This window comes from Chlamydotis macqueenii, chromosome 22 (genome assembly GCF_036417535.1).
Source record: "Chlamydotis macqueenii isolate bChlMac1 chromosome 22, bChlMac1.mat, whole genome shotgun sequence".
Lineage (NCBI taxonomy): Eukaryota > Metazoa > Chordata > Aves > Otidiformes > Otididae > Chlamydotis > Chlamydotis macqueenii.
Genome location: NC_141577.1, coordinates 1,216,443 through 1,240,736, shown reverse-complemented (window position 1 = coordinate 1,240,736; position 24,294 = coordinate 1,216,443). Strand labels below are relative to the sequence as shown.

Sequence of the window (24,294 nt, the reverse complement as noted above, 5' to 3'; positions counted from 1 at the left end):
GGGCCTCCAGTTCTGGGAAGGGGTTTGCAAATGTCTCAGGCAGTCCCTTCCGCGCCCCAACAGCCTCACCCGGGGCTCCCCGGCAGATCTCAGCGCTGGGAATGGGCCGCTGCAGCGTGTCCGTGCCTTCCCACCGGCTCCGGGGAGATGGTGCGGCTGGCTCCTGCCCAGCCCCACGCGGCCAGGGCCTCGGCGCTGGCACGGCCGGGTGCCTCTGTGCGGCGTCGCCCCTCCGGATGGCAGCAGGGATGTGTCGTCCTCTCCTGCTGCCCACGGGAAACATCGCCCTGCGGCCTTCGGAGAGCAGGCTCCCTCCGCTGAGCTTTTGGGAGGCGCTGGCCCTGCAGCGCCCAGGCAGCTGGCAGAGACCAGGCATCCCCCGCACCCCCGGCCAGATCCCGCCCAGAGCAGTGGGACGCATCCCAAAACTTGTTGGCTCTGCAGGTGAAACCCCCGCAGCCCTGGGCCGGCTGTCCTGTTCCGCCTGTTGGGTCAGGTCCCCACGCTGATGCTCCTCAGATACCGGAGAGGATGATAAATTGTACCGGTTATTGTACCGGTTCCTGCCGAAGCAGAGGTTTTTCTCTCTCCGCTGCCCTGAGGGCACTGAATAAATTTGAGCACATGCCCCACTCCAGGGAGGGGGAGCCGCTCCAGCCCCCGCGCCCCGCTCCTCCCCAGCCCCTCGATAGACATTTTGCCGGCGGCTCTTGGGAGCTTGTTTCTCCACTTGGATGAAACAGCTTTTTCCGTTTGAAGTGAGATGGTCTGGTGACAGCAGCCTTGCTGGGGTATCTTCCCCCAGGCGCTCCTGGTAGGGATTGCGGGGTCCCATTGAGCGCTGGGGAGCGGGGACACCCCCGTGGGGAGCCCGCCCAGGGAGGAGACCCCAAAGCACGCGGCGGCTCCGGGGAAGGCGGCTGCGAGGAGAGCAGGAGCTGAGGCCGGTGCTCCTGGTGCCGCAGACATCTCTGTGGGGTTCGGAAGCGTGCGTTTAAACCACACCTAGCGTGAAGCAACCGGGAGGGAGCGGCTCTGGGACTGCCTGGGACCAGAGCCTGTTGGGACAGGGGCTTTCGGTGGGAGCTGGACCCTCAGCGAGAGCAGCGCCGGCGGTTCTGCCCTTGTGAGGGCTGGTGGGTTGGCAGCAGGAGGGAGTTAAAGCGCGGCCAGCCTCCTTTAGCCGTGCGCTGCGGTCTGTGGCTGTTAAATTATGCAGCAGTGCTCAGGGCTTTGGGGATGAGACGCTTCTCCGTGTGAGCCGAAATAAAGCTGTTAAGTGCTGGGAAAGCACTTCTGGATGGAGAGTGCCAGAGGCCTGAAAAATCCTGCCTTCCCTGCTTCCCGAGCCGGGGGTGGGCTGACGGGAGCTCTGACCCTGCCGCTTCTCTTTCAGGTGAAACTGGTGAACATCCGCAACGATGACATTACGGACGGCAACCCCAAGCTCACCCTGGGGCTCATCTGGACCATCATCCTCCACTTCCAGGTAGGTCACGAGGGTTTCTTGCCGAAGGATGCGGGTGGCCGGCGGGAGCACGTTGTCTCCACGGGGCGCTGGCATCCGTCTCTCCGCGCGTTTTGTGGCGATGCCGGCGCGCGGATCGGTCTGGGGGATCAACACACGTTGCAGTGCCATGGAGACCGGTGTCGGAGGACAGCAATGCCCTTTTCTCGGCATTTACATAATGAAATCGTTAGTGACGCGGTTAGCTGCGCGGTGGCCTCCCGGTTGGCACCGGGGTTGTTGGCGGTAGCGTTTGCTCAGCTGGGGCTCTGGAGGAGCGGGGGCCGCGGGGGGACGGGCTGAGCTCGCGCCCGCGCGGGGCTGTTATCCCCGGGCGCTCCCGGCCCTTTGGGTGGTCGTCGCAGCCACGGGATCTTTTGTTGGGACGGCAAATGTCATCTGCGTGACCGCGGTCGGGACGGGGGTGGGGGGAGCTCTCTGACTCCGCCGGGGTGCTGGGGAACGCGCTTCGGACGGGCTCCAGCAATTGTCTGCTGCGCCTGCTCCTGCAAAGCAGAGTCTCGGGCTTTGATGCCCCCGGGGACGACGCGTGGCCCCCAGCGCCGCCGGCGTGTTGGCGTGTGGGGCTTGCTGAGCACTGCTGCTGCCAGCAGCTTGTTAGCGACATGGCGTTTGCTCGGGGGCCGCCTGCGCCGCGGGACCGAGCCCGTGAGAGCTGCTGTGTCCCAGCTCCCGGTCGTATCCCCTCGGATGAGACTGGCACTGGCTTGGAGACGTCGTAAAGGAGCTTTTCGTGTTTGGAGGATGAGTGGGCAGTGCCCCGGGGAGCCGCCGCCTTGGCTGGGCCACGCATGTGCCAGGTGGCCGGGCTGGCCCCACGCTCTGGGCAAGCCCCTCCTGACCTGTGTTTCTTGGGAAGAGGCTTTTCGGGGGCGTTTGCGTGGGGTGGAGGGGGATAAATCAAGAGCAAGGCTGCGGACGGGTGTTTTGGCGCTGGGAAGCAGCTGGGGTCAAGCAGGGTCTGGGTGCGGATGAGTCAGCGTCGTCTGCTGGGGGGCCCTGGCTGGTGGCGTCTCGTCCCCGCTGTCCCAGGGTGGCCCTGCCCTGGTGCGTGCGCTGCTGCAGAGCGGGGAGAGCAGGAGCGCCTGGGTCCCCTCCGTGCCCAGCGGGGCGGGGACGCTGCCGCCCAGCTGTGGGGGACAGGGTGGGTGGCGAGGGGGCCCCAGGGGAGCTGGGCCGGTGCTCCCCGCCCGCAATAACGGGATTTTTTTCTGAGGTTGTAGCTCCATTGTCAGCTGCTTGAGCTCCCAGTGCTGCTGCCTGGGGGCAGGCGTCTGGGAGAGCCCTGGGGAGGGGTCTGGGGCGGGCTGGTGCCCCCTGCTCCCCGTTTTCTATCTTGTCCCTGCTTTTGGCTTGCGTTACCCTGCTCTGGGTCCCTCCAAGCTGGCGAGCAGAGTCGGGATGCCGCGTGCTGCTCGAACCCCATCCCTCCGTGGCGTTTGGGGCTGGAGCTGCAGGAGGGAGGATGCGGGACCGGACCGGGACGCGAGCATTGGGTCCTGTTGGGACCCTGCGCCTGTGGCTCCCTGGAGCGACGCGGGGTCCCTGGGGCCCTCAGGCTGCCCCTCCGAGCTGCGAGCGGGGTGGGCCTGGCAGGAGGGTGGGCGTACGAGGCACTCTCCTGGGGGTCTCAGCGTTGAGAATTGGGGAGCAGAGCTCCGGAATGGGAGAGGAACACCCTTGCGGGAGCGCGGAGCTCCGTGTCCCCGCTGGCATGCGTGCAGAGCTGCTCTGACTCCTCCCTGCTTTTTTTTTTTTTTCTTTCCCCATTTTTCTCCCACCCCTTCCTTTATGCTACCTTTTGCCAACCTTCCCGGGGTTTTGTGTTTTTTATCCCCCCCTCCCAGCCGCTCCCCCTCCCCTCTCCGCTCCGATTCCTGCTCCCCGTTGGTGCTGGCGAGGGCCGTGCTCCCATTACCTCATATTTGGAGAGGAGGACGCCGCAGCCAATCCCCGCTCCCGCTGCTTTTAGGTCAAGTGATTTCTGAACTGCAGTGAGATGCTTTGAATTTGTCTGCTCGCAGCGCCCAGGCTGTAAGATGGCTGTCTGGAGCGGCGGCGGCGGCAGGGCTGGCGGGAGGGAGAGGCGGCAAGGGGCAGCCGGCGGCACGGCGTACGGCGTGCGTTTGAGCCGATGAAGCCCGGCTCGGGATTTATTCGGAAGCCGGCGACTCGCTTAGCTGCGTTCCTGCCGGCGCTGAGGAGGAGGAGGAGGAGGAGGAGATGGGGAATTCTCTGGGCTGCGTTAAAGAGCCGAAAGAAAAAGCTGCGGGAAAGGCACCTCTGTCTCCCAAAAAAAGGGTCCGCTTTAAACGGAGGCGGCGGGGAAAGAGGAGAGCGATGCCGGAGGCAACCCCGCAGGAGGAGCCCCCCGCCCTGGAGGGGGCTGAGGATGAGGAGGTGCCGAAGCCGGAGGCAGCCCCCCGGCGGGAGGGAGGAGAGGGGCCCGCCGGGAGCTGGCGTCGCAGGGAGGACCCCAACCCGGCGGCCCTGCACCCCGGGCTCATCGTGCAGGTGAGGGAGCGCTTTCAGGGGGAGGTGCAGAAAGCTCGCCTGGTGCTGGAGCCGGCGCGGCGCGGTGCGGACCCGGAGGAAGGCACCACCGTCATCGCCCGCTTGCTGGAGAACCCATCCGAGAAGGACTGCGAGAAGGCGGTGAGCCGGCTGGTCGAGCTGCAGAGGAGCGGTACGGGCAGCTGCCGCGCCGTGTTGCTGCCCCTGCGCCGGGGGACCGGTGGGGGTGTGGAGGGGCTCCTGTCCCCCCTGAGCGCCGTGGCTGGAGAGGAGCCGGCGAAGAGCCGGGAGCCGGGGACCAGCAGCGCCCTGGATGCCTGGGGGAAAGGAGGCAGCAACGATCCCAGCTCCAGCGCCGCATGGACCTGCTCCTCCGCAGCGGAGCCGGGCACCGTTTCGGAGCTGTCTACGCCGTCGCCCATGGTGGATCAGCTAGAAAACCCCAGCGTGCGGAGAACATCAGAGTTGCCGTTATCTCAGGCCGGGGAGGGAGACGGGCGTGGACTGCCGGCCTCCCGCAGCCCGTCCTCCTTCAGCGGGCTCAGCGGCAGCGCGGCCCAGAGCTCCTCGGGGTACGGCAGTGACCCGGCACGCCGGCCGGCCAGGGGCACTGGGGCTGGTGGGACCACGATGTCTCCCTGTGAAGGTGGCCACAGGCTCGCTGCCGAGGACCAGGCTTGGAGGGGGAGCTCGCGGACAGACGGAGGAATGGTCAGTGTCTGCGTGTGCCCTCGCCCCCTTTTTGGAGCACGGTGGGGGGACCTGGTGCAGTGGAGCCCAGATCCCGGTGGCCCCTGGGGATGGTCACCTCGGCGAGATGCGCCTTCGTGCTGAGCGCGGGCGGGAGGACTCTGGGGCAGAAAGCTCCCAAAGCCTTTTCCCCTTCAAACACCGGGAAAGCATCGCCTGGGGACCGGCCTGTCCCGTCCTCCGCTCCTGGCACCAGCAGCCAGCGAGCGGCTCTGCCAGCGCCGGTGGGTGTGACCGGCGGTCACACTGGCTCTCGTGCCGTTGCGTTTGCTGTCGGCAGCGCGCTTGCCGTTGCTGGTGGCACACGAGCCCTCGGGGCTGTTGGCTCGGCTGTGAATTTGGGGTGTCCCCTTCCTGCTGCCCACGCTCAGCTCCGCCTGCCCCGAGAGGAAGAGGAGGGGCCGATGCTGTTTTAGAGCCCGTTGTTGCTGTTTGGAGGTTGCTCTTTGAAGGTGACAGGGTGGGCTGATGGTGCCCTTGGGTTTGGCCAAGCTCTGTACACCCCAGGACAATTGTGGGGCTGAAGGGGCTGTGGTCCCCAATACCTTTCCTGGGTTGAACTGGTGTCACAGCCGCCATCTGGCCTTCAGCCTCCTGCCACCGGTTGCTTGATGCACGAGGCCGATGTTGGAGGCGTTTGAAAGGGGCTGGCCCCGGGTTCCACGGGTTTCCGCTCTCTCTTCTCGCTGGTGCTTCCCTAAATCTTTGTCCTGGCACAGAGATGTGCAGAAAGGAGGGTGGAGCTGGTGCTGCATCCTGCGCCTCCGTGAGCGCGTCTCTAGGAGGGTCTCCTAAAGGTGCCCTCGGGGAAAGGCCCCGCGTTGGAGAACCCGGTGCTGTGTGAAGGACTGAAATAAAGGATTTATCTGAGCTGGGTGCTGCCAGGAGCTCCCTGCCAGGCAGTGGTGCTGGAAAGCCCAGGCGGGGCACAGCCGATGGGAGGGTTGGCAGAAGGTTTCATTCCACTCTTAATTAAAATCCAGGTAATCAACAAGGGGGTGCTGGGCAGGAGGAGGTGTGCGGGTCCCTCCCTGCAGCCATGGAGGGTCCCATCCTGCTGCTCGCCCAGCGCGTCGCCCTGTCCGTCCTGGCTCTGCTGCCGGGTGCCGGCATCCCCGAGGAGCCCCGGGGCCGGGGCTGGAGGAGTTAAGGCAGCGCCGGCGGAATGGCAGGGCTGACAAAGAGCAGTTTTGTGTGTGGTGAGCGTATCAGGCTGGGGAGAGGAGGTGAGCTGCAGCATACCAATGACACCGCACTCGCCGTGCCGCCGCGACTCGGCAGCATCCTCCCCCTGATCCAGCCCGTCCCTGCCTCCTGCCCGCAGAGGGATCTCCAGCAGCTGCCGGTCAATGCCAGCACCCAGCTGGGTGTGTTTTGGGGGGAATAAAGAAAAGGGAGTGCTGTCAGGGTGGAGGGGATTCGGCGGGGCGGCGAGCAGGGCTGGGTCCTGGCGCGCCTCCCTGCAGTGCCGGGAGGAGGAACCCAGCCAGCAAACGGCCCGCGTTGCCTTTCCACAGGCGCCTCGGAAAATACACCCAGCACACATCCTCCCCTTTGTCTACCCTTTAATTAAGGGGAGGTAGTTGTACTAATTGGGGATCTGGGGGTGGGGACGGGCGAGAAGGATGCCGTGCCAATCAGAAATATGCTGGCATGCGGAGACACGTGCGTTCTGTCACGTGCAGGTCTGGGATTCGCAGCCGGTCCCGTGCGTCTGTCTGAGAGCAGTCTGTGGCTGGCAGTCTCTTTTGTTGGGAAGTGGGTCACAGCACCCCTGCCACCAGCACCCTTGTCACCTGCCTCTCCAGGCGTGGCGAGGCTGAAGGGGGAATGCGACAGCCTTCTCCCCATCCCTGCCTTCCCCCCAGGGTGGAGCTGGTGGCCCTGCTCCAAACGGCTCCGCTGGCCGGAGGTCGAGGAGAGACCTCTGCCCGTGCGTCTTCCCAAACAGCCCCTCCCAGCACTGTTCCCCATTCCTTAGGTTGGTTTTTAGTTTTTTTTTTTTCACAACACAATGCTTCAGGTGGAGTGCGGTCCCCTCTTGGGTGCTCCCTGGCTGCCCGGCCGCGGATGCTGCAGGATGGAGCTGGCCGTTCCTGCGCTAGCCGCCGGTGTCCGAGGGTGCGGGGGCTCCTCGCGGTGGGCGCCGGGCCGGAGCGGGCAGCAGGGCGGGTTTGTACAGGAGGGTGCGCAGGCGTTGCTGTCGGCACAGCGTGCCCGGGGTGGGCAGAGACCTGCCTGGGCCCCGTCTCACCAGGGCGTTGCATTCCTGGCGCGCTGCGCCCCGAGCCCTGGCTGGGGAGGACGGTGCTGGCGTAACGCGCCGGGGTGTGCTGCGGGCTGCCGGCTGCTCCGTGTTGCTCTCCAGCGGGCTCCGAGCACGTGTGGGGGCTGCAGCCGCTGCCGGGAGCGGAGCCTGGGCGGAGGGGTGGCTGCGGTGAGCTGGGTGGTGGTAGGAAGCCAGGGTCTGCCGCTGACGGCTCCTGTGCCGGCTGGGCTGTGTGTGCGGCCAAGCGACACCTTGTGCCCCAGTGAAACGGGGCTGGCAAGCGGCTGTGCCTCCCTTGTCTGCCTGGATCTCCAGTCTGCCCAAACCATGCCCACCCCAGCGCCCCGGTGCTCCGTTCCCACGTCTGTGGGCTGCGTAGTCCCCTCTCCCCCACAGCGGTCAGGGGCTTCCTCCTGCCCTTCCCGGCAGCTGCCGGCTCTCGGCCAGGTTGGCAGAAGCTGGCCGTGCCCGGTGGAGCCTTCCGTCCTCCCACGTCACCCGTGGCTGTGCCGCTGCTTTGCAGATCTCCGACATCTACATCAGCGGGGAGTCGGGGGACATGTCGGCCAAGGAGAAGCTGCTTCTGTGGACGCAGAAGGTGACAGCGGGTTACATCGGGGTGAAGTGCACCAATTTCTCCTCGTGCTGGAGTGACGGGAAGATGTTCAACGCACTCATCCACAGATACAGGTGGGCGGGGAGGAGCCGTGGAGAGTGATGTCTGGGTGGGAGGAAGGGCTGGGGACCTCCGGGGGGTCCCTGCCCGCTGCTGTGGCTGGTGGTGGTCTGTGCTCGGAGACGTAGGTGAGCCTTGCAGGGAGCAAAGTCGCTTTTACCTGGAAATCATCCCTTCTGCCTGTCAGTGGGGGGTGGATGCTTGGAAAGAGCAGCAAATACATCAGGTTGCAAGACAAAAACATCTTGAATGAGGTTGGGAAGAGAGGCCAAAAGCAAAGCTTTTAAGCTTTGGAGTACGGGAGCACTGCGGTGTTTACGCGTTCGCGCTGCCCGTTCTGCTCCGAATAGCAACGCTTCCATCCACACCTTAATCCGAGGGCCCTGAGCTCTCCGGAGCAGCAATTAAACCTCTCACGGGTCCTTGAGAGACAGCATGGCGCTGCACGCCTTCCGTGTGCCCAGCGTAGGCAGCGATCGGAGCTGGAGTCGGTGTCTCCCCAGGGGGAGCTGGCAGCGGTGCCCGTCCGGGACACTCTGCCTCGGGCACCTTGCGCTGTTTGCCGACGTCGTGACTCTGGTGCGTGTCTTGCAGGCCAGACCTGGTGGACATGGAGAGGGTGCAGATCCAGAGTAACCGGGAGAACCTGGAGCAGGCCTTCGAGATTGCCGAGAGACTGGGGGTCACGCGGCTGCTGGACGCCGAAGGTGGGCGGCCGGGGGAAGCGGCTGGCGTGGGGAGACGCCGACCCCTCCGCTCCTGTTCTCACTGCCTTTCTGCTTCCCCCTTGTCAGACGTGGACGTCCCCTCTCCGGACGAGAAATCGGTGATAACTTACGTGTCTTCAATCTATGATGCCTTTCCCAAAGTCCCCGAGGGAGGAGAAGGGATCAGCGCTATCGTAAGCATCGCTGCAGGCTGGGAGGCTGGGTCGGTGATTTGGGAGGCCACTGGTTGTTGTGGGAAGGGTTCGGAGGTTCCCCGTCAGAGGGCCGATGGGTGGAAGAGGCTCGGGGGGAAGAAGGAGCTTTCCCGTTAGCTTGTCTGCCCTGGGAACTGCCGGTGTGCCTGTGCAGCCGTGGTGTTCTCCGGGCTCTGCCATGGGTTTTGAGCTCATGAGAAAGCTGAGCTGGCTTCCGGGGAGCAACTCGCAAGGAGGATCCTCCTCTTCCTCCTCCTTTCTGTACCTGGGATGGTGTCACAGCGTGGCCAGGCGGATGATCCCTCCGTAGCTGTGACCGTGGCACCTCCGTTCTCTCTGTGCTGTGCTCGCGGAGGCCTGCCCGCCGGCAGTGCTCTGCAAAGGCATTCTCGTCCCGCAGGAGGTGGATTCAAGGTGGCTGGAGTACCAGAGCCGCGTGGAGTCCCTCATCTCCTGGATCAAGCAGCACACGATACTTATGTCAGATAAATCCTTCCCCCAGAACCCCGTAGAGCTAAAGGTAGGTCCTGGACAGGGTCCGTGCGCGGTGTCCCGTGTGTGTGGGGCAGAATGCTGGGTGCTGGTGTTCCCCAGGGTGGTCCCTGATGAGCTTTTCTCATCCCAGGCACTTTATAACCAGTACATACACTTCAAAGAAACTGAAATCCCAGCGAAAGAGCAGGAGAAAGGAAGGATAGAGGAGCTCTACAAGCTGTTAGAGGTGAGTGTCATCGTGGCTGCCCAGAGGTAGGTGGGAGTGCTGTGCTGTTAGCGGGACTCAAGTGTGCTCGGTTCAGGTTTGTTTTGGAATGGAAAAGTGGAAATGGCCCTCGGGGTAAATGATGTAGAGCAGCCATGCTGCAGGAGCGGGGGCAGAGCTGTTGCCTGACAGCCTCGCTTTTGCTGGAATCTCTCTAGCCAGCTGGAAGAGGAGGTAGGAAAATGCCATTCTGTTGATGTTTTCCCAGGTATGGATTGAGTTTGGGCGCATCAAGTTGCCCCAGGGCTACCACCCCAATGATGTGGAGGAGGAGTGGGGCAAGCTCATCATAGAGATGCTGGAGCGCGAGAAGCTGCTGCGGCCGGCGGTGGAGAGGTGGGTGCCCTGCCCGCCGCAGAGCCCCTGCGGGGCTGTCCCCCGTTCCCCTGGCTGGAGGCACCTGCCGAAGCCTCTCCCTCATTCTCCTTCCCTCTGCCATCGCAGGCTGGAATTGCTGCTACAAATCGCTAACAAAATCCAGAATGGTGCTCTGAGCTGTGAGGAGAAACTCACTCTCGCCAAGAACACGCTGCAGGCTGTGAGCGGGGGGTGTTATTTTCCCCCTTCTAATTTTTGTACTTTTTTTTTTTTTTCCTGCTTCTTCTCTTGTGCCCATCTCTTCCCCTCTCTTCTGCGTGGGGGGTGGGTTCCCCTGGACAGCTTTCCTCTCTTCTGACACGGAGCCTGTCCCAGGGGGGCTGTAGGGGCGGTGGTGGATAGCTGGCGAGCAATGGCACGAGGACCCTGGGGACAGGGGGGCAGGGGAGTGGCTGTGCTGTGCAGCAGCTGCCCCTGGGGCTGCAGCTGGTGGGGCTGGACGTCTGCAGGGGGGCTGGCTCGGAGGAGAGCCGCAGTTACGGGGAAGTTTGTTGTATAATGAAACTTGAAAACCCAACAATTGGATTTGTCTGGAAGCCTGGCAGAAGGGACGTGGTGGCAGGCTGTGGCTGCCTGAGTGGGGAGCAGATTTCTGAAGAGGGGTGTTTTGTTCTGGGAGATGGAGATGGAAGGGTTGGGAGAGAAACATGGTTAAACCCAAGCAAGAGATGAGGTGCACATTTAAGTGACCATCTCTGACCACGGGAGCCCCTCTGTCACTAGAAGCTTTCAGTTCATCTGCAGGAGCCTTTCTGAAGGGGATGTCCTGGGTGGAGTGTGAGTGATGAGCTCGTGTTCATCACTCCTTTTGCTCTTAAAGTTGGTGCTGGGCTGCCATCCCGTTCTCTGCCCCTGTGCCTGGGCTTGGGGGACGCAGCCCTCAGTCTCCTCTCTCTCGGCGCAGGACGCTGCTCACCTGGAGTCGGGCCAGCCGGTGCAGTACGAGTCCGACGTGGTCGTGTACCTGCAGGAGTGCGAGGGGCTCATCCACCAGCTGCAGGTGGACGTGCAGATCCTTCGGGATGAGAATTACTACCAGCTGGAGGAGCTGGTGTTCAGGTGAGAGAGCCGCGTTGGGGATGGTCTGTGGGTGGAGGCGCGCGGTCAGGGAGTGATGCGTAGGGCTCCTCTGCTTACTGCAGGGAAGGAGGGAGCGCGTGTGCGTCTTCTTACCCTTGCCTTGCTTGTTCCTCCAGGATCATGCGGCTGCAAGATGAGCTGGTGATGCTGAGGCTGGAATGCACGAACCTGTACAGGAAAGGCCACTTCTCCACCCTGGAGCTGGTGCCCCCTTCCACGCTGAGCACGACACACATGAAGGGCGAGTCCCTGACAAAAGGGCTGCACACCACCTCTGCCTCTTGGTTTCGGAAGCCCATGACCAGGACAGAGCTGGTGGCCATCTCCTCTTCCGAAGACGAAGGCAGCCTCCGGTTCGTGTACGAGCTGCTGGCCTGGGTGGAGGAAATGCAGGTGAGTGCTGGCCAAATTACCTGCCTCCGCTCACACTGGTGTGGGAAGGTGGGAAGCTGTCTGGGGTTTTTCCTGCCTTTATCTGCGAATAATTGTTTTGATGGTTCAGAGTTTCTGGAGAGCACCGACGCTTTTGTCTTGAGCTGGGTTTTCTCTCGTGTGATCCTGCTGATCAGTGGGTGCTGGAGGATCCTTTCAAAGCTGGAAGCAAATCTGTGCTGATGCAAATAGTCCGTTGCTCTTATGTGGGTGCGGAGCTTGTGTAGGCTGGCCCAGAAATCATTCAGTGTTGGAGCACTGGCTTAGGACCCTCTGCCAGGACTGGTGTGCTGTTTACTCCCTCTTGAGTGACCTGGAAGGTTTTCTTGCCGTTGTGTCCTTTTGAGATGTGCTCCTGCAGACAAGGAGTGCTGACTTGACCTCTTGTCCTGTTTCAGATGAGACTGGAGCGGGCAGAGTGGGGAACCGACCTGCCAAGCGTGGAAACCCAGCTGGAGACCCAGCGGCACGTCCACACCAGCGTGGAGGACCTGGGCTCCAGCGTGAAGGAGGCCAGGATGTATGAGGTACGGTGACGCTGTGCATGGCACAACGTGTATGGGACGGTGAGGGCATCAGGATCGGCCCTTGTGGGTAAAGGTGCCAGGGGCAGAGATGTTTTTTAAGGACAGAGCTTCTGGGTTGGTGCAAGAGGCTGCTGCCCTGAGCCATCCTCTGCACCTCCTCTTGCTCACACAGAGCTGGGGAGAAAGATTTGGAGATGGGGTTTCAAGTGATGCCATCCTGTGTCAGGTAACAGGAGCATTTTTCATCCTTCAGGCTAAAATGTCTCAGAATTTCCGCGCCAGCTACACGGAGACGCTTGGCAAACTGGAGACGCAGTACTGCAAGCTGATGGTGAGTGGGCTTCGAGGGGGCTTCTGTCACTGTCCTGGGAGTGCAGGGTCCATCCCTGCCGCCCTGCTCCTGAGCATCCCTGCTTTGAGGCCGGGGAGGGGGAAGGAACCGGCCGCCTTCAGAGCAGGGAAAGGGAATCACACTTTGTTGTGTTCAGGAAACCTCGAGCTTCCGGCTGAGACACCTTCAGAGCTTGCACGGCTTTGTGTCTCGGGCCACCGCTGAGCTGATCTGGCTGAATGAGAAGGAGGAGGAGGAGCTGGCCTACGACTGGAGCGACAACAACCCTAACATTGCAGCCAAGAAAAACTACTTCTCGGTGAGTGACCGCAGGGCAGGGCTGGTGGGATGGGTGCTCTCTTGGTTGCGCCGCTGCCGCTTTTGATCTGCGGTGGGACCTTCAGCTGCCGACAGACCTGGAGTCCCCAGAGGCTGGATGCTCCCTCCCAAGTCACGGAGCTTGTAGCTCGTGAGTGCGGCTGATGAAAGTGCTCTCCCTAGAGCAGAAAGTGCAAAAAAGTGTTTGTTCAATTGAGTTTCAATCAAAAAGGCATCAAAAGGTGTCTTTTTAGTGCTATTTGGAGCCAAAGGCATCTTTAACTAGCGGGAAGAAAAAAGAGTCTGAGCTAAAGAGGAAAATTGTTTCCTCTTTAATATAAGAAATGACTCTCTTTCCACAATCACACTGTCTGGCACTGAAGAGGCCCCCAGGCAGGTTTCCAGTGTCTGTGTTACATCTGCCCCGTGTGTTCGGTGCACAGGAGGCATCCGGACGGGAATCGGCTGCGCTGCTCCCGTGAGGCGTGCTGGTTTCCCTGAGACCTGCTGGTGTTCATTCCCCGCTGCCATCCTGCGCGTTGTGTTAGTCGGACGCGTGGTGTGAGTGAGGCCGTGCCCCAGAGCTGAGATTGGGACTTTGCTTGTGTCCTTCCTGCAGGAGCTGACGGCGGAGCTGGAAGAGAAGCAGGAGGTCTTCTGCTCCCTCCAAGACACAGCCGAGCTGCTGTCGCTGGAGAACCACCCGGCCAAGCAAACCGTGGAGGTGAGCGGGCGCACAGAGCAGCCCCGAGCATCAGCTGGCAGCAAATCTTCTCACCTGGGACTGGGGAACCTGCTGTCCCATCGCCCGACGCCCTTACGGGCAGCCAGGGCTGGTGAAGTGTCTTATGGTGGCAGAACACCACCGGTGCAATGACAGAGCTGTTTTATCCTTGGGAGTGCGGTGAAAAGCTCAAGGCCGTTCCCAAATAATCCCCACCTCGAATTAAGACGTGGATATGCTTGTACAGAGCGTGAGCCTGTCCTGCAGCGAGGTGATACAGGGAACGGCCTCAGCTCCTTTGGAGTTATCCAGGCTTGTGGGAAAGCCGTAGTGGTGAAGCAAAGGGCTGCAGGGATGTGTTTCTCTCTGGGGTGGGAGAAAGCAGATCTGCCTGCCGCAGCCCCCAGCATTGCTGTTCCGGGCTCTGCCGTCTCCTGCTCTTTGTGCCGGTGCCCAAATCCTCCTGGCTGCAGCCGGACGTTGCCCGTTTATGTTCGTCCCACCGGCTGCAGCTGTGTCCCTCGGTGAGCCTCCTGGCTGGTAAGCGCTCGTTACTCATCGCTGTTTGGTGCCTGTCTTCCCCAGGCCTACAGTGCCGCCGTGCAGACGCAGTGGCAGTGGATTAAGCAGCTCTGCCTGTGCGTGGAGCAGCACGTAAAGGAGAACGCTGCCTATTTCCAGGTACTTGGGAGGGGCAGCCCAAATTTCCCTGGTCACCATCCACTGCATCCCACTGTGTGAACTTCATATGCTACTGCTCCCTTCAGGGGAGAGGGAGGTGGGATTTGTCTGCTCGTGGGGGCTCCTCGCTCCTGAATCACCTCCTTCTCCTTACCCGCTCTTGGGGGATGTCTCACTAGGGAAAACGGGATCAACTTCCCTGTATTTCTGGCCATCCGTGTGGGATGCTCGCCACCCTTGCAGCCCCGCGGCCAGCGTAGCGTCGGGAGCTGCTGGTGGAGGTGTCGGGGCAGTCCCATCCCCGCAGTGTGCTGCTGACTGCTCCGTGGCCTCGCGCAGGTGTCTGTGAGCCTCTTTGCCTTTGCAGTTCTTCAGCGACGCGCGGGAGTCGGAGACCTACCTGCGCAACCTGCAGGACTCCATCAAGAGGAAGTATTCTTGCGACCATAACACGAGCCTGACGCGGCTGGAGGACCTGCTGCAGGACTCCATGGTGAGTTCCCCGACATCCCCGCCACCCTGGGCGGGCGGTGGGTGGCCTTCGCGCTCCGCTCCAGCAGCATTGCTTGGGGTACCTCTTGCTTCCCAGGGAAAACTGGGCTCATTTTGTTCCCGCAGCACCACAGTTTTCATGTATCATGGCTTGTTTTCCCTCTCAGTCAATGTTCTGCTTTTTGTTGGAGCTGCTGCTTGTGTTTGTACGTGGGCACGGGGCGCAGGCTGTGCGCGGCCCCAGCTGCACCGCTGCCTGAACGGAATGCTGCCGATGGTAGCTTGCCGATGGTAGCCTGCCAATAGTAGCCGGATGGTAGCCGGATCTGGGTCATTACAACAGCTGATGGGTCACTTGTGTTTGGAGGCACCATCCAGCGTCCCTCGGGGTGGAGAGGGGGTGCTGTGTGCGGTCTGTGCAAACTCCCAGCTCGGCATGTGAGCTGGCTCTTCCCCGGCGGTGCCGTCATGCCACCATGGTCTGCGCGGGGCCGGCCATGTTCTGTTGGCGGACGCGCCATACAGAGCCCCTCGGATGCTCCTGTTCGTGCTTTTTGTCTTGTGCTTGCTGGAGTGCGATGGGAAACGCTTGTGCTTTATCCAGCCCAAATCCCACGTTAATCCATCGTGTGTGCCGGGGGGAGAGCCAGGGCAGCCCGGCTGCGCGCAGGGACGGGGGCGCGGGGGCTCGACAGCGCTGAGCTCCGAACACGTGGCCTGGCTTAGCTGCAGCATAGCAGAGAGCAGACGACGGGCAATCACGCTGTGATCTTGTCTGACCCAAGGAGCAAAGCATCAGGCGGCGTTTAGAACCAGGGACGGGGAGGGTCTGGGCTGCGGGGCTCAGGGTTAGCCGCTGAGCCGCTGGCGGACGAGAAGGAGGTGCCGCTGGAGCGTGTGAGGGCAGGCGGCTGCTTTGGCTTTCCTCTTGGTGCACACCACTGATCTCCAGTGTGTCCCCAGTGGAGCTAGGGTGCGGTTACTGGGTGTTCGTGATGGGAGCATCAGCTGGGCTAGGCCTTGCCGTTTTCTCTCCCGGAGGCTTGAGGGGGTCCCATCTTCTCTGTCACGGTCTTGGGGTCGCCCTGGTCTGTCCTTCAGCACCACCAGGACACGGAGCAGCTGGCCTGGCTCCTGGGGGTCCCTGTTTGTGAGCGCTGAAGTTTGGCAGGCGCTGTCTGGGGCGGGAGAGCCTTGTCCGGGCAGCAAGTGGCCACGGTGTCAGCGCTGGGGCAGCTGCCCTGCGCTCAGCTGTATCGCTCGTCCTTACCTGATAAGTTAAAGTTGTATTTCTTTCAATCATGCTCCCTGGGACAGGCACAGGTAGTTTATTTAATCATTTATTCTTTTATTTTTCTTATTTATTTTTTGTTTACCATTAAACGATCCTCCACCGTCGTTAGCTCACTAACCAACCCTGGGAGTACCAAGCATGAGGGAGAACATTTTCTGGGATCCTTTCTAGGCTTCTGCAGCCGGAACGAGCTGGGCTGCCACTAACCACATGAGCTGCCAGTGTTGTGATCCGCACACGTCTCCCTCGGTGCCGGAGGCTGTTCCAGGGGAGCTTTGCCACCAGACTCCGGGGTTGTCCTATCACCGAGCCAAATTGATTCCCACCGATACTTGTGGGAATCAATTAGGCAGCGCCTTCCTCCAACCAGCAAATTCCCACCCAAACGCGGAGACCTGTGCGATCACCCCACCACTAGCGCCTTCTCCTGAGATGTTTTATCCGCGTAATCATCGTACCCTCATTCCAGCCATTGGTTTAAACACGCCTTCATCCTTTGCTTTAGAAAAGGGAGCATGCTTCTGCGGTCTCTCCTCCAGACAACTGAATGTCCCCAGCTTCTGGCTGGAGCTTGTCCTGCTCCTGGCTGCTTACACCTCCTGGGACTTTAATTTTGGTGTATGCTGTGTTCTCTTTTTCCCCTTTTGAAAGAAAATGTTTTATTGTCCTAGCAGCAAAAGAGCCAAAGGTGTGCATGTGGCTTTGCAGGGCAGTGGGAGTCATAGTGGAGAGCTCCCGCCCTGACTTGGCATCAGTTCTCCCTCCCTTCCCATCTCTCCTGACCCTTCCCATCCCGTGAGGGCAGCAGGATCCTCCTGATGGGTTTGTTCAGCCCTTGAGACCCCAGCGTAGCTCTTGCAGGCCAGCATTGGGGTGGGGGATGCCGAGATGCCTGGGAGAGACCTCTTCTCCCCCACCTCAAGCGACCCATCCTTCATCCTTCTTCCTGCCAGGATGAGAAGGAGCAGCTCATCCAGTCAAAGAGCTCCGTAGCCAGCCTGGTGGGACGGTCCAAAACCATCGTTCAGCTCCGGCCCAGGAACCCGGAGCACCTTGTGAAGAGCACGATCCCCATCAAGGCAGTTTGTGACTACCGGCAGATCGAGGTGAGGGCTGGAAGGCATGACTTCGAAAGGGGAGGCAGGGACGGGGCAGGGGAGCGATGCCCGTGATGGTTTAGGATGAGCTCTGTGGTGTCTGTCAGTGGAAAGCAGGAAGGGACTGGGAAGACCGGAGGAGGAAAATAGTGCAGCTGTTTTTCCTGGAGCAGATTTCCCACATCTCTGATTTGTTCTGGGCAGGAGCTAAAGTCCATTTCCCCAAGGAGAATGGGCATCTTCAGCCTCAGCCAAATAAGCACGTGGGTGGTAGCCAACTCCATTTCACTTCCGTGTCCCTTCCTCTCCAGACACGAGCGTGCTGCAGTTTGGCACTGTCCCAGGCTTTTCCTTGATTAAATTACATCCATATATATGTTTATGGAGGCTGGCTCGCTCCCAGGAGGGGAGCTGGCAGCCGGGGCAGGCGCGTGCAGCCCCGCTGCTGGTTTCTGACGGGCCGCATGGTGTTGGTGCCGTTGCAGATCACCATCTGCCGGAACGACGAGTGCGTGCTGGAGGACAATTCCCAGAGGACCAAGTGGAAGGTGATCAGCCCCACAGGAAATGAGGCCATGGTGCCCTCTGTGTGCTTCCTGATCCCCCCACCCAATAAAGAGGCCATCGAGATGGCCAACAGGTAACTTGCTGGTCTCTGCTGTGTGATGGCAGGGAGATGGGGAGGGGATTGGTGGCATGGGAGGGGACAGATCTGGGGTGGGAATGGGAGAGGAGCTGGGGTGGAGGAATAGGAGTGGGTGGCACAGGTGATTTGGGGCAAGGGAAGGAAGCCCTCATGCTGAGCGTGCTGAGGAGATCCAGAGCTGACGGAGCTGCTCCTTCCCATTGCAGGGTAGAGCAGCTGTACCAGAAGGTGATGGCTCTCTGGCACCAGCTCCACATGAACATGAAGAGCCTGATCTCCTGGAACTACCTGCGGAAGGACATAGCCCTGGTGCAGAGCTTCAGCATGGAGAAGGTACGGTGGGAGCTCCTCTGCCTGGCGCTGGGCTGCGTCTCTCGCTGTCCGGGCGGCTTTGTGTGGCTGAGGAGGAACAGAAGCATTAAAGGGAAAACCAGAGACGGCAAGGTTGGGGGAATCACGGGTCTTTGCACCTTTAACAGTGGGAAAACCTGAGCTTGGGGCTTCTGTGCAAAATGATTGCAGTTTTTCCCAGTAACAGAGCATCAGCGGCTTGCTGTTGAGCTGTAAGAAGTGTTAAGGGATTGTGGACTTGGCGTTTCCTTAGGGAGCGAGCGAGGCTGCAGGGAGGTGTGGGGCGGATATGGGGAGCTTGCTGTCTCCCCTATAAAGGGGAAATACTCACGTGGCAAACAAAGGTGGTGAAGCTGGGGAGGGTGGCTTCGGGTGATGTGTGGGAAGTTCTTCCCAGTGGTGAGATGTGCTGCCTTTCTGCTTGCAGCTCAGGTCCTTAGCGCAAGGGGAGTGCCAGCAAGCCATGAAGAGCCTGCAGGCGCACTACGAGGACTTCCTGCAGGACAGCCGGGACTCGGAGCTCTTCTCGGTGTCGGATCGCCTGCGCCTGGAGGAGGAAGTGGAGTCTTCCAAGGAACACATCCGACAGCTGCTGGAGTCGATGGAGAACGGTGAGCTTCAAAGGGCTGATGGATTCACCAGGAGCAGTGGGGACTCATAAACAGGATTTATGGGATGGCTTGATTTTCCTTTCTTTCCTGAGCTGCCTAGCTGATGGTGTGAGCAGCTGCTCTCCTTACTTCTCCATCCATTCAAGTGCTGGGCGTTTGTCCAGCAGCGTTCCTGCAGAGAGGGCTTGGCTTTGCAGCCTCAGCTTAAATACTGAGTCCTCTTACTCTGGTATTGTTGGAGATGGGATTGGTCATTAGGATGCATTCTGAGCAAGGAGTTCTTCCTGCATTTAGTCTTTATAAAAGTACACATGCTGTTCGGAGCAGCGGATGGCTCCCGGCATGACACAGCAGGAGTGGGTCCCATTAAGACCAGGGACTCCGGCTTCGTCGTGCGAGCTGCCCTGTGGCTGGACTCGCTCTCAGCTGCGTTTGAATGAGATGATTTGATAAAGTTGTTTTCCGTCTGAGCAGAGATCCCGGTGCCTCGGTGTCGGCGCGATGCTGCGCTTGGCTCCAGGGCTCCAAGCTGGTCCCATGTGGGGCAGGTACTGGTCAGAGTTGGTTGAGCCGCTGTGTTGGTTTGTCTGTGACTCACAGAAGACAAGGATGAGACTGTTGCCAGGACGTATCTGTCCGAGCTGAAGAATATCCAGCTGCGCCTGGAGGAGTGCGAGCAGAGGCTAGTGAGCCGAATGCAGTCCCCGAGCAGCACCCGGGCGGATAGCGACACCATCCAGGAAAACGCCATCCGCATTGCAGAGCAGGAGGTCAGTCCTGCTGTGGCGAGGTGGGGAGGGGAGGGGAGGGAGGTGGTGGCTGCTGCTTTTCAGTGTGTGCCAGAAATAGCTTTGAATTTCTTCAGGGTGAAGGTGTGGGTGGTGGGTGAGCGACTGTGGGGTTTGAGAGGATCTTGCTGCGCAGAAAGTCGCAGGAAACCTCTCCAGGTGGGCTCCCTGCTTCATTTCATAGCCATCTCCTTTGCCAAGGACAATCCTGTTTTTTTATCTCTGCCTGTTTGGACTCTCCTTTCACGTTCTTTCCCTTCCTCCCATAGCGCATGCAAGAGGATCTGCAGCGGCTGCAGTCGGACCTGCGGTTCATTTCTGAGAGATGCTACAGCTTCCTCAACAAGGCGCCCACGGGGTCCAGCACACCCCACTTGCGCTCCGAACTCGACTTAGTGGTGAACAAGATGGACCAGATGTACGGGCTGTCTTCCATCTACCTGGACAAGTGAGTCTGCACCTGCCTCTGTTCCCAAACACCTTTTTGTAGCTGCCCAGTTCTGCTCAGGACCTTTCTTCTGGCCCTCTAACACCTGCGCTGAGCTCCATGCCGCTGTGGCGCACGGTGCAAACAGCCCCACGGTCGTGAGGACCTCTGCCGAGTTCTGGATGTCATTGCGCTGCCTGTTTGCCTTGCCAGGTTGAAGACGGTTGATGTTGTTATTCGTCACGCCCAGGGAGCAGAGTCTCTGGTGAAGGGCTATGAGGTGAAGCTGAGCCAAGAGGAGGCAGTGCCCGCCGACCTGGCGGCTATTCAGGCTCACAGAGCGGCGTTGCAGGTTGGTGCTGTTCAATTCCCAGGGTGGGCAGGCAGAAACCAGCCAACGCTGCGGTGTTTGTGCAGCAGGGTCCTTCCCTTTCTCTGCTGAATTTGCATTGTGTGCCGTTTTTCTTGCCTCGGTATTGCTGCCTGGATGGCTTCGTGCTGCCTGTGTGATCCCGTATTGCTTTGTAAAGGTGAAGGAGCTGCTGTGGCTTGCGCTCCTGCTTGTAGGGCACGTGCTGGCACGGGTGAGCATCCTGGCAGCTACATGTCCTGTTGCTGTAGGACAGGGGCTGGACCAATCTGGCTTACTCTTCCCCTCCATGTTGCACCTCCTGTAGTCAGCCGGTTCTTTGCAGGTTAAGGAGAGCGGGAAGTTAAACCCCTTCTCAGGCTTGTCAGCTCTGGGCAGGACGGCATCTCTGACGTAACGTGCCTTTTGCTTTCCGTGGTGTTGAACCGGTGCTGTCTCTTGCTGGTTTTGCAGCAATGGCTCGGGGAGGTGAAGGACAAGAGCTCTGTCTTCTCCACCCTGGAGGAGGAGATGGCGAAGGCGAAGGCAGTGGGAGAGCAGCTGTACCGGCTGAGACAGGAGCGCAGCATCGACCTGGAGCGCTATCAGGAGAAGGGAAGCCAGCTGTGGGATCGCTGGCAGAGAGTCTGCACCCAAATTGAGACCCGGTGAGAAACCTCCTGCCTCCTTCCACAGATTTACTTTCGTGCTTCGGCTGAGAGCTCGGGTCAGGGTTATTAAGAGCGATATTTTTCCAGCTGGGATTCCCACTGGCGGCTGGGATATCCCCATAGCCTGTGGTGGCATTTCGCCCTCCTCTTATTTGTCTCGGTTCTTCTCTTAGCCACACAGAGCTGGAGAGCATCCAGGAGGTGCTGACTGATTACCGGCAGTGCCACAGTGCCCTGATCCAGTGGATCGAGGAGATCACGATCCAGCAGGAGCTGATGAAGCCCGGGCAGGCGGAGGACAGCCGGGTGCTGTCGGAGCAGCTGAGCCAGCAGACGGTAAGGCAGGACATCGTAATGTCTCAATAGCGCAGTCGCTGCTGTGACCGTGTCACTTCTTTTCTCTTGCTAAAATCTTTTCATCTGTGAGCTTGAAAGTATGAAACACAGTGGGGAAGGGCTGCAGGCCTGAGCTGGGTGTCTGGGAAGTGGAGAAACTCTGCTTAGCTTGAGGTGGAGATGAGGTCTGGCATTAAAAATTGCAGAGTATAAAGACTTGACCCAAAAGGGGAAGGATGGGGACTGAAATTCAGCCCACCGCCTGCATCAGCTCTCCTGACAACCATTTTTGCTTTGAATTTTGTTGAAGGCTTTGGCTGCAGAAATTGAAAAAAATCAAGCCAAGCTGGACCAGTGTCAGAAATTCTCCCAGCAATACTCGGCTGCCGTCAAGGTACCGGTCCCCTCCTGCACTGGATGAGCCTGGCTGGGCACACACAGCCCCAGCACGGTTTGCATCGCGCACGCTCCATGTCTCCCCACCTCTGGTTGCGTTTGCAGGACTACGAGTTACAGCTGATGACATACAGGGCGTTTGTCGAGTCGCAGCAGAAGTCTCCCATGAAACGCCGGCGCATGCTCTCGTCCTCGGACGCCATCACGCAGGAGGTAGGAGCGCAGCCGCTGCCCGACCTCACTGGGGAGGAATTGTAGGGGGGGTTCTTCGACGCCGAGCAGCCGCTGTGCAATGAGCTCCTCTCTGCTGAACTCTCTTGTATAAATACAGTTTCCACCCTCGCTGTTTTTTCTGATAGCCAGAGAGGATGGCTTAGTGCTCTAAGCACCAGGTATGCCATACCTAGACTCCTGGGAGCCCCTGGGTCAGATCCAGCGGGGTCGGCTCAGCCCTTCAGCCTTGCGAGGTAAATACCCAGAGCACCATGCAGCGTCTGTGTGTGGATCTTTGGGATGAGACCTTTAGGGACCCAGGGTCCTGTCTGCTCCCTGTGGATATTAAACATCCCAGTAGCCGTCTTGTAAGAGTTGAGCATCCGCCCCAGTGTCCGTGACCGGAGTCTCCCCTTCGCTCCAGTGTCGTGCAGCATGCCGTGTGTGGCCACAACCCTCCCCGTCAGACTTGCTGCATTTCGTTGGTGCCATAATGGGTCTGCGAGGCGCCTGGGGCTTCCCAAGCGAGAGACGGTGCATACGTGTCATGTACTGTAAAGCACCTAGCTCCGGACCCGCCAGTCGTGACTGACGCGCCCCGTTTGTCCCTCTCTCCCTTCGCAGTTCATGGATTTGCGGACTCGCTATACGGCTCTGGTGACGTTGACCACGCAGCACGTGAAGTACATCAGCGACGCTCTGCGGCGGCTGGAGGAGGAGGAGGTAAGGGTTGTACGGAACTGAACCCCGTTTAAGATGTGCAGGCTCAGTTCCTGGCACCCCAGAGGGTGCTGCTCCACGTTCGGATTACGTCTCGGGCGCTGCTCCCGGGAGCCTCTCTGCCTGGGGAAGTCTGGGACCCCTTTGATGTGGTTTTCTTCCTCCCACCTCTTTTTGCAGAAAGTAGTGGAGGAGGAGAAGCAGGAGCATGTGGACAAGGTGAAGGAGCTCCTCGGCTGGGCGCTGGGCTTGAAGCAGAGTGTGCAAGGCAGGGCGGCTGCTGCTGGCAGCAGAGAGCTGGGTGACATCGAGAAATCCATCTCGGAGCAGCAGGTAAACCGGGGACAACTGTCAGGCAGCTAAATGTTTAACTTCTGCTGTTTTTCCACAGCTGAATTAACCTTTCTTTTTTTTTTTAACAGGCCTTGAATGAGGAGTTGGCTGCGAAGAAGGAGCAGATCTCAGAGGCCATCAAAACCTCACAAATCTTCCTGGCAAAGCACAGTCACAAGTGAGCGTGGCCCGAGGAGGGGACAGGCAGGGACAGCAGTGGGGCGGATGAGATGCCTCAGAGCTGGCGCTGCTGGGCTGGCGTCCCTGGGGTCCAGTGCCTGGCTCCCATTCAAAACGGCGCTGAGCTGCACGTGACAGTTGTTGTCTATCTTATCTGCAGCAAGAGCTATGAAATACAAAACCTGTTTATCCTCCTGGGACAATATTAATCCCCTTTAGTAGTGATCCAGCCCCGTCTGTTTGGGGGTTTGACTGCTACGGTGCAGGTCAGCCTTTGCTCAGCGCAGTGACCCTTGCTGGTTTGAGCTGAGCTGGGCAGTGGGAAGAGGGGACTCGCGGTGGGTTCGGCCTTTTCCCTCACCAGAAGAGCATGGTCATTCTGTGAAGCTGGGAGCTGGTTTGTGCTGTTTCCCTGAGCGGTTTCCCCTTCCTCTTGCAGGCTTTCCCATCCGGAAAAGGAACAGATTTCCACTCAGATCAGTGCCCTCAAGGAGACCTACCAGGCGCTCTGCAGCGACTCCACGGAGCAGCTCCAGCAGCTCCAGAGCCAGCTGGCCCAGGAGACAGAGCACAAGGTACTGGTCCCTGCTTGGTCTTGTGGCTGCACGGTCACAGGGCACTTCAGGGTGTGAAAAAGGTTTTGCTTGGTTGTGTGTTTCATGGCCACCAGCTGCTCACAGCCCGTGGACTTTCTTACTTACGTGTGGTTGCCCACCCTTCTGTTCTGTCTGTGGCCCACCCAAAGCATCCAGGCCAGGGTGGTCCCTGGAGGCCAAGCAGGAGCCGTTTCCCTGCTGCCTGGCCGGTCAGTGGCAGAGTTGTCCTTTGCGATGGTTTTGATCAGAGCTCTGCCCTCTGCACAAGGGTTGGCCGGTTCACGTGGTGGCCAAGGGTGCAGGTGGACCTCTGTCCTGGAAACGCTCCTGTTAGCAAATCCGTGCAGGAGGCATGAGACGGTGGGTTTCTGCAGAAGGGCGTTTGCCTGTGCGATCTCGTGTATCTCAGGGACTGGGAGAGGTTTGTCTCAGCGGTGGCTGAGTGAAGTTGCTCTCCCCAGTGGAAGGCGATGGCATCGCCCAGGCCCTCAGCTGACCTGGGAGACCTCCGCAGCCCGTAGCTGGACCCATTCCCTGCTCCAGCGCTGCCGGCAATCCCCATCCTGTTCCGTTGGGTAGGGGGGCTGAAAGCGCATCCTTATTGCCTCTGTTAGGAGCTGTCTGCGGTCACTCAGATATACGTGTACGTGTTCTGTAAGTGTGTATACATGTGTCGGTGGATATATCTGTGTTTGCTTGCTGGCTCCCTGTACTCTGAAGCAACGGCCGGCTCAGATCTGGACACGTGACTTTGGGCTTTGGCCGTCGGGTCCGTGAGTGAAGCCCTGTTCGAGCCGCTGCAGGGAGAGGGTGACGGGGCTGCTTGGTTGAGATCTGCCTGTCCAGCTTTCACCTGAACATGGAGTGTTTCTCTCCAAACTGGACTGTCGCACGTTTCAGGTGT

General features: G+C 60.0%; 2 protein-coding genes across 2 annotated transcripts in view; both read left to right on the top strand.

The window, feature by feature from the left end:
* Positions 1-24,294, top strand: part of LOC104484119 (microtubule-actin cross-linking factor 1, isoforms 1/2/3/4/5) — a 136,169-nt gene that overhangs the window by 32,727 nt on the left and 79,148 nt on the right. Inside the window, exons 5-35 of the mRNA XM_086764783.1 lie at positions 1,397-1,489; positions 7,585-7,751; positions 8,332-8,444; positions 8,532-8,638; positions 9,060-9,179; positions 9,285-9,380; positions 9,628-9,755; positions 9,864-9,957; positions 10,702-10,856; positions 10,994-11,270; positions 11,708-11,836; positions 12,090-12,167; positions 12,325-12,486; positions 13,105-13,209; positions 13,795-13,890; positions 14,258-14,383; positions 16,630-16,782; positions 17,259-17,413; positions 17,626-17,752; positions 18,198-18,381; positions 18,982-19,151; positions 19,439-19,617; positions 19,810-19,948; positions 20,420-20,613; positions 20,790-20,952; positions 21,263-21,346; positions 21,454-21,561; positions 22,186-22,284; positions 22,462-22,614; positions 22,704-22,792; positions 23,234-23,369. Coding sequence (XP_086620909.1) covers positions 1,397-1,489; positions 7,585-7,751; positions 8,332-8,444; positions 8,532-8,638; positions 9,060-9,179; positions 9,285-9,380; positions 9,628-9,755; positions 9,864-9,957; positions 10,702-10,856; positions 10,994-11,270; positions 11,708-11,836; positions 12,090-12,167; positions 12,325-12,486; positions 13,105-13,209; positions 13,795-13,890; positions 14,258-14,383; positions 16,630-16,782; positions 17,259-17,413; positions 17,626-17,752; positions 18,198-18,381; positions 18,982-19,151; positions 19,439-19,617; positions 19,810-19,948; positions 20,420-20,613; positions 20,790-20,952; positions 21,263-21,346; positions 21,454-21,561; positions 22,186-22,284; positions 22,462-22,614; positions 22,704-22,792; positions 23,234-23,369 — 4,179 coding nt within the window. The remainder of the gene's footprint in view (positions 1-1,396; positions 1,490-7,584; positions 7,752-8,331; positions 8,445-8,531; positions 8,639-9,059; positions 9,180-9,284; positions 9,381-9,627; positions 9,756-9,863; positions 9,958-10,701; positions 10,857-10,993; positions 11,271-11,707; positions 11,837-12,089; positions 12,168-12,324; positions 12,487-13,104; positions 13,210-13,794; positions 13,891-14,257; positions 14,384-16,629; positions 16,783-17,258; positions 17,414-17,625; positions 17,753-18,197; positions 18,382-18,981; positions 19,152-19,438; positions 19,618-19,809; positions 19,949-20,419; positions 20,614-20,789; positions 20,953-21,262; positions 21,347-21,453; positions 21,562-22,185; positions 22,285-22,461; positions 22,615-22,703; positions 22,793-23,233; positions 23,370-24,294) is intronic.
* On the top strand, positions 3,635-4,876 carry LOC147598044 (uncharacterized). The gene has a single exon (XM_086764778.1). The coding sequence runs from the start codon at positions 3,752-3,754 to the stop codon at positions 4,874-4,876; it is 1,125 nt and encodes a 374-aa protein (XP_086620904.1). The 5' UTR covers positions 3,635-3,751.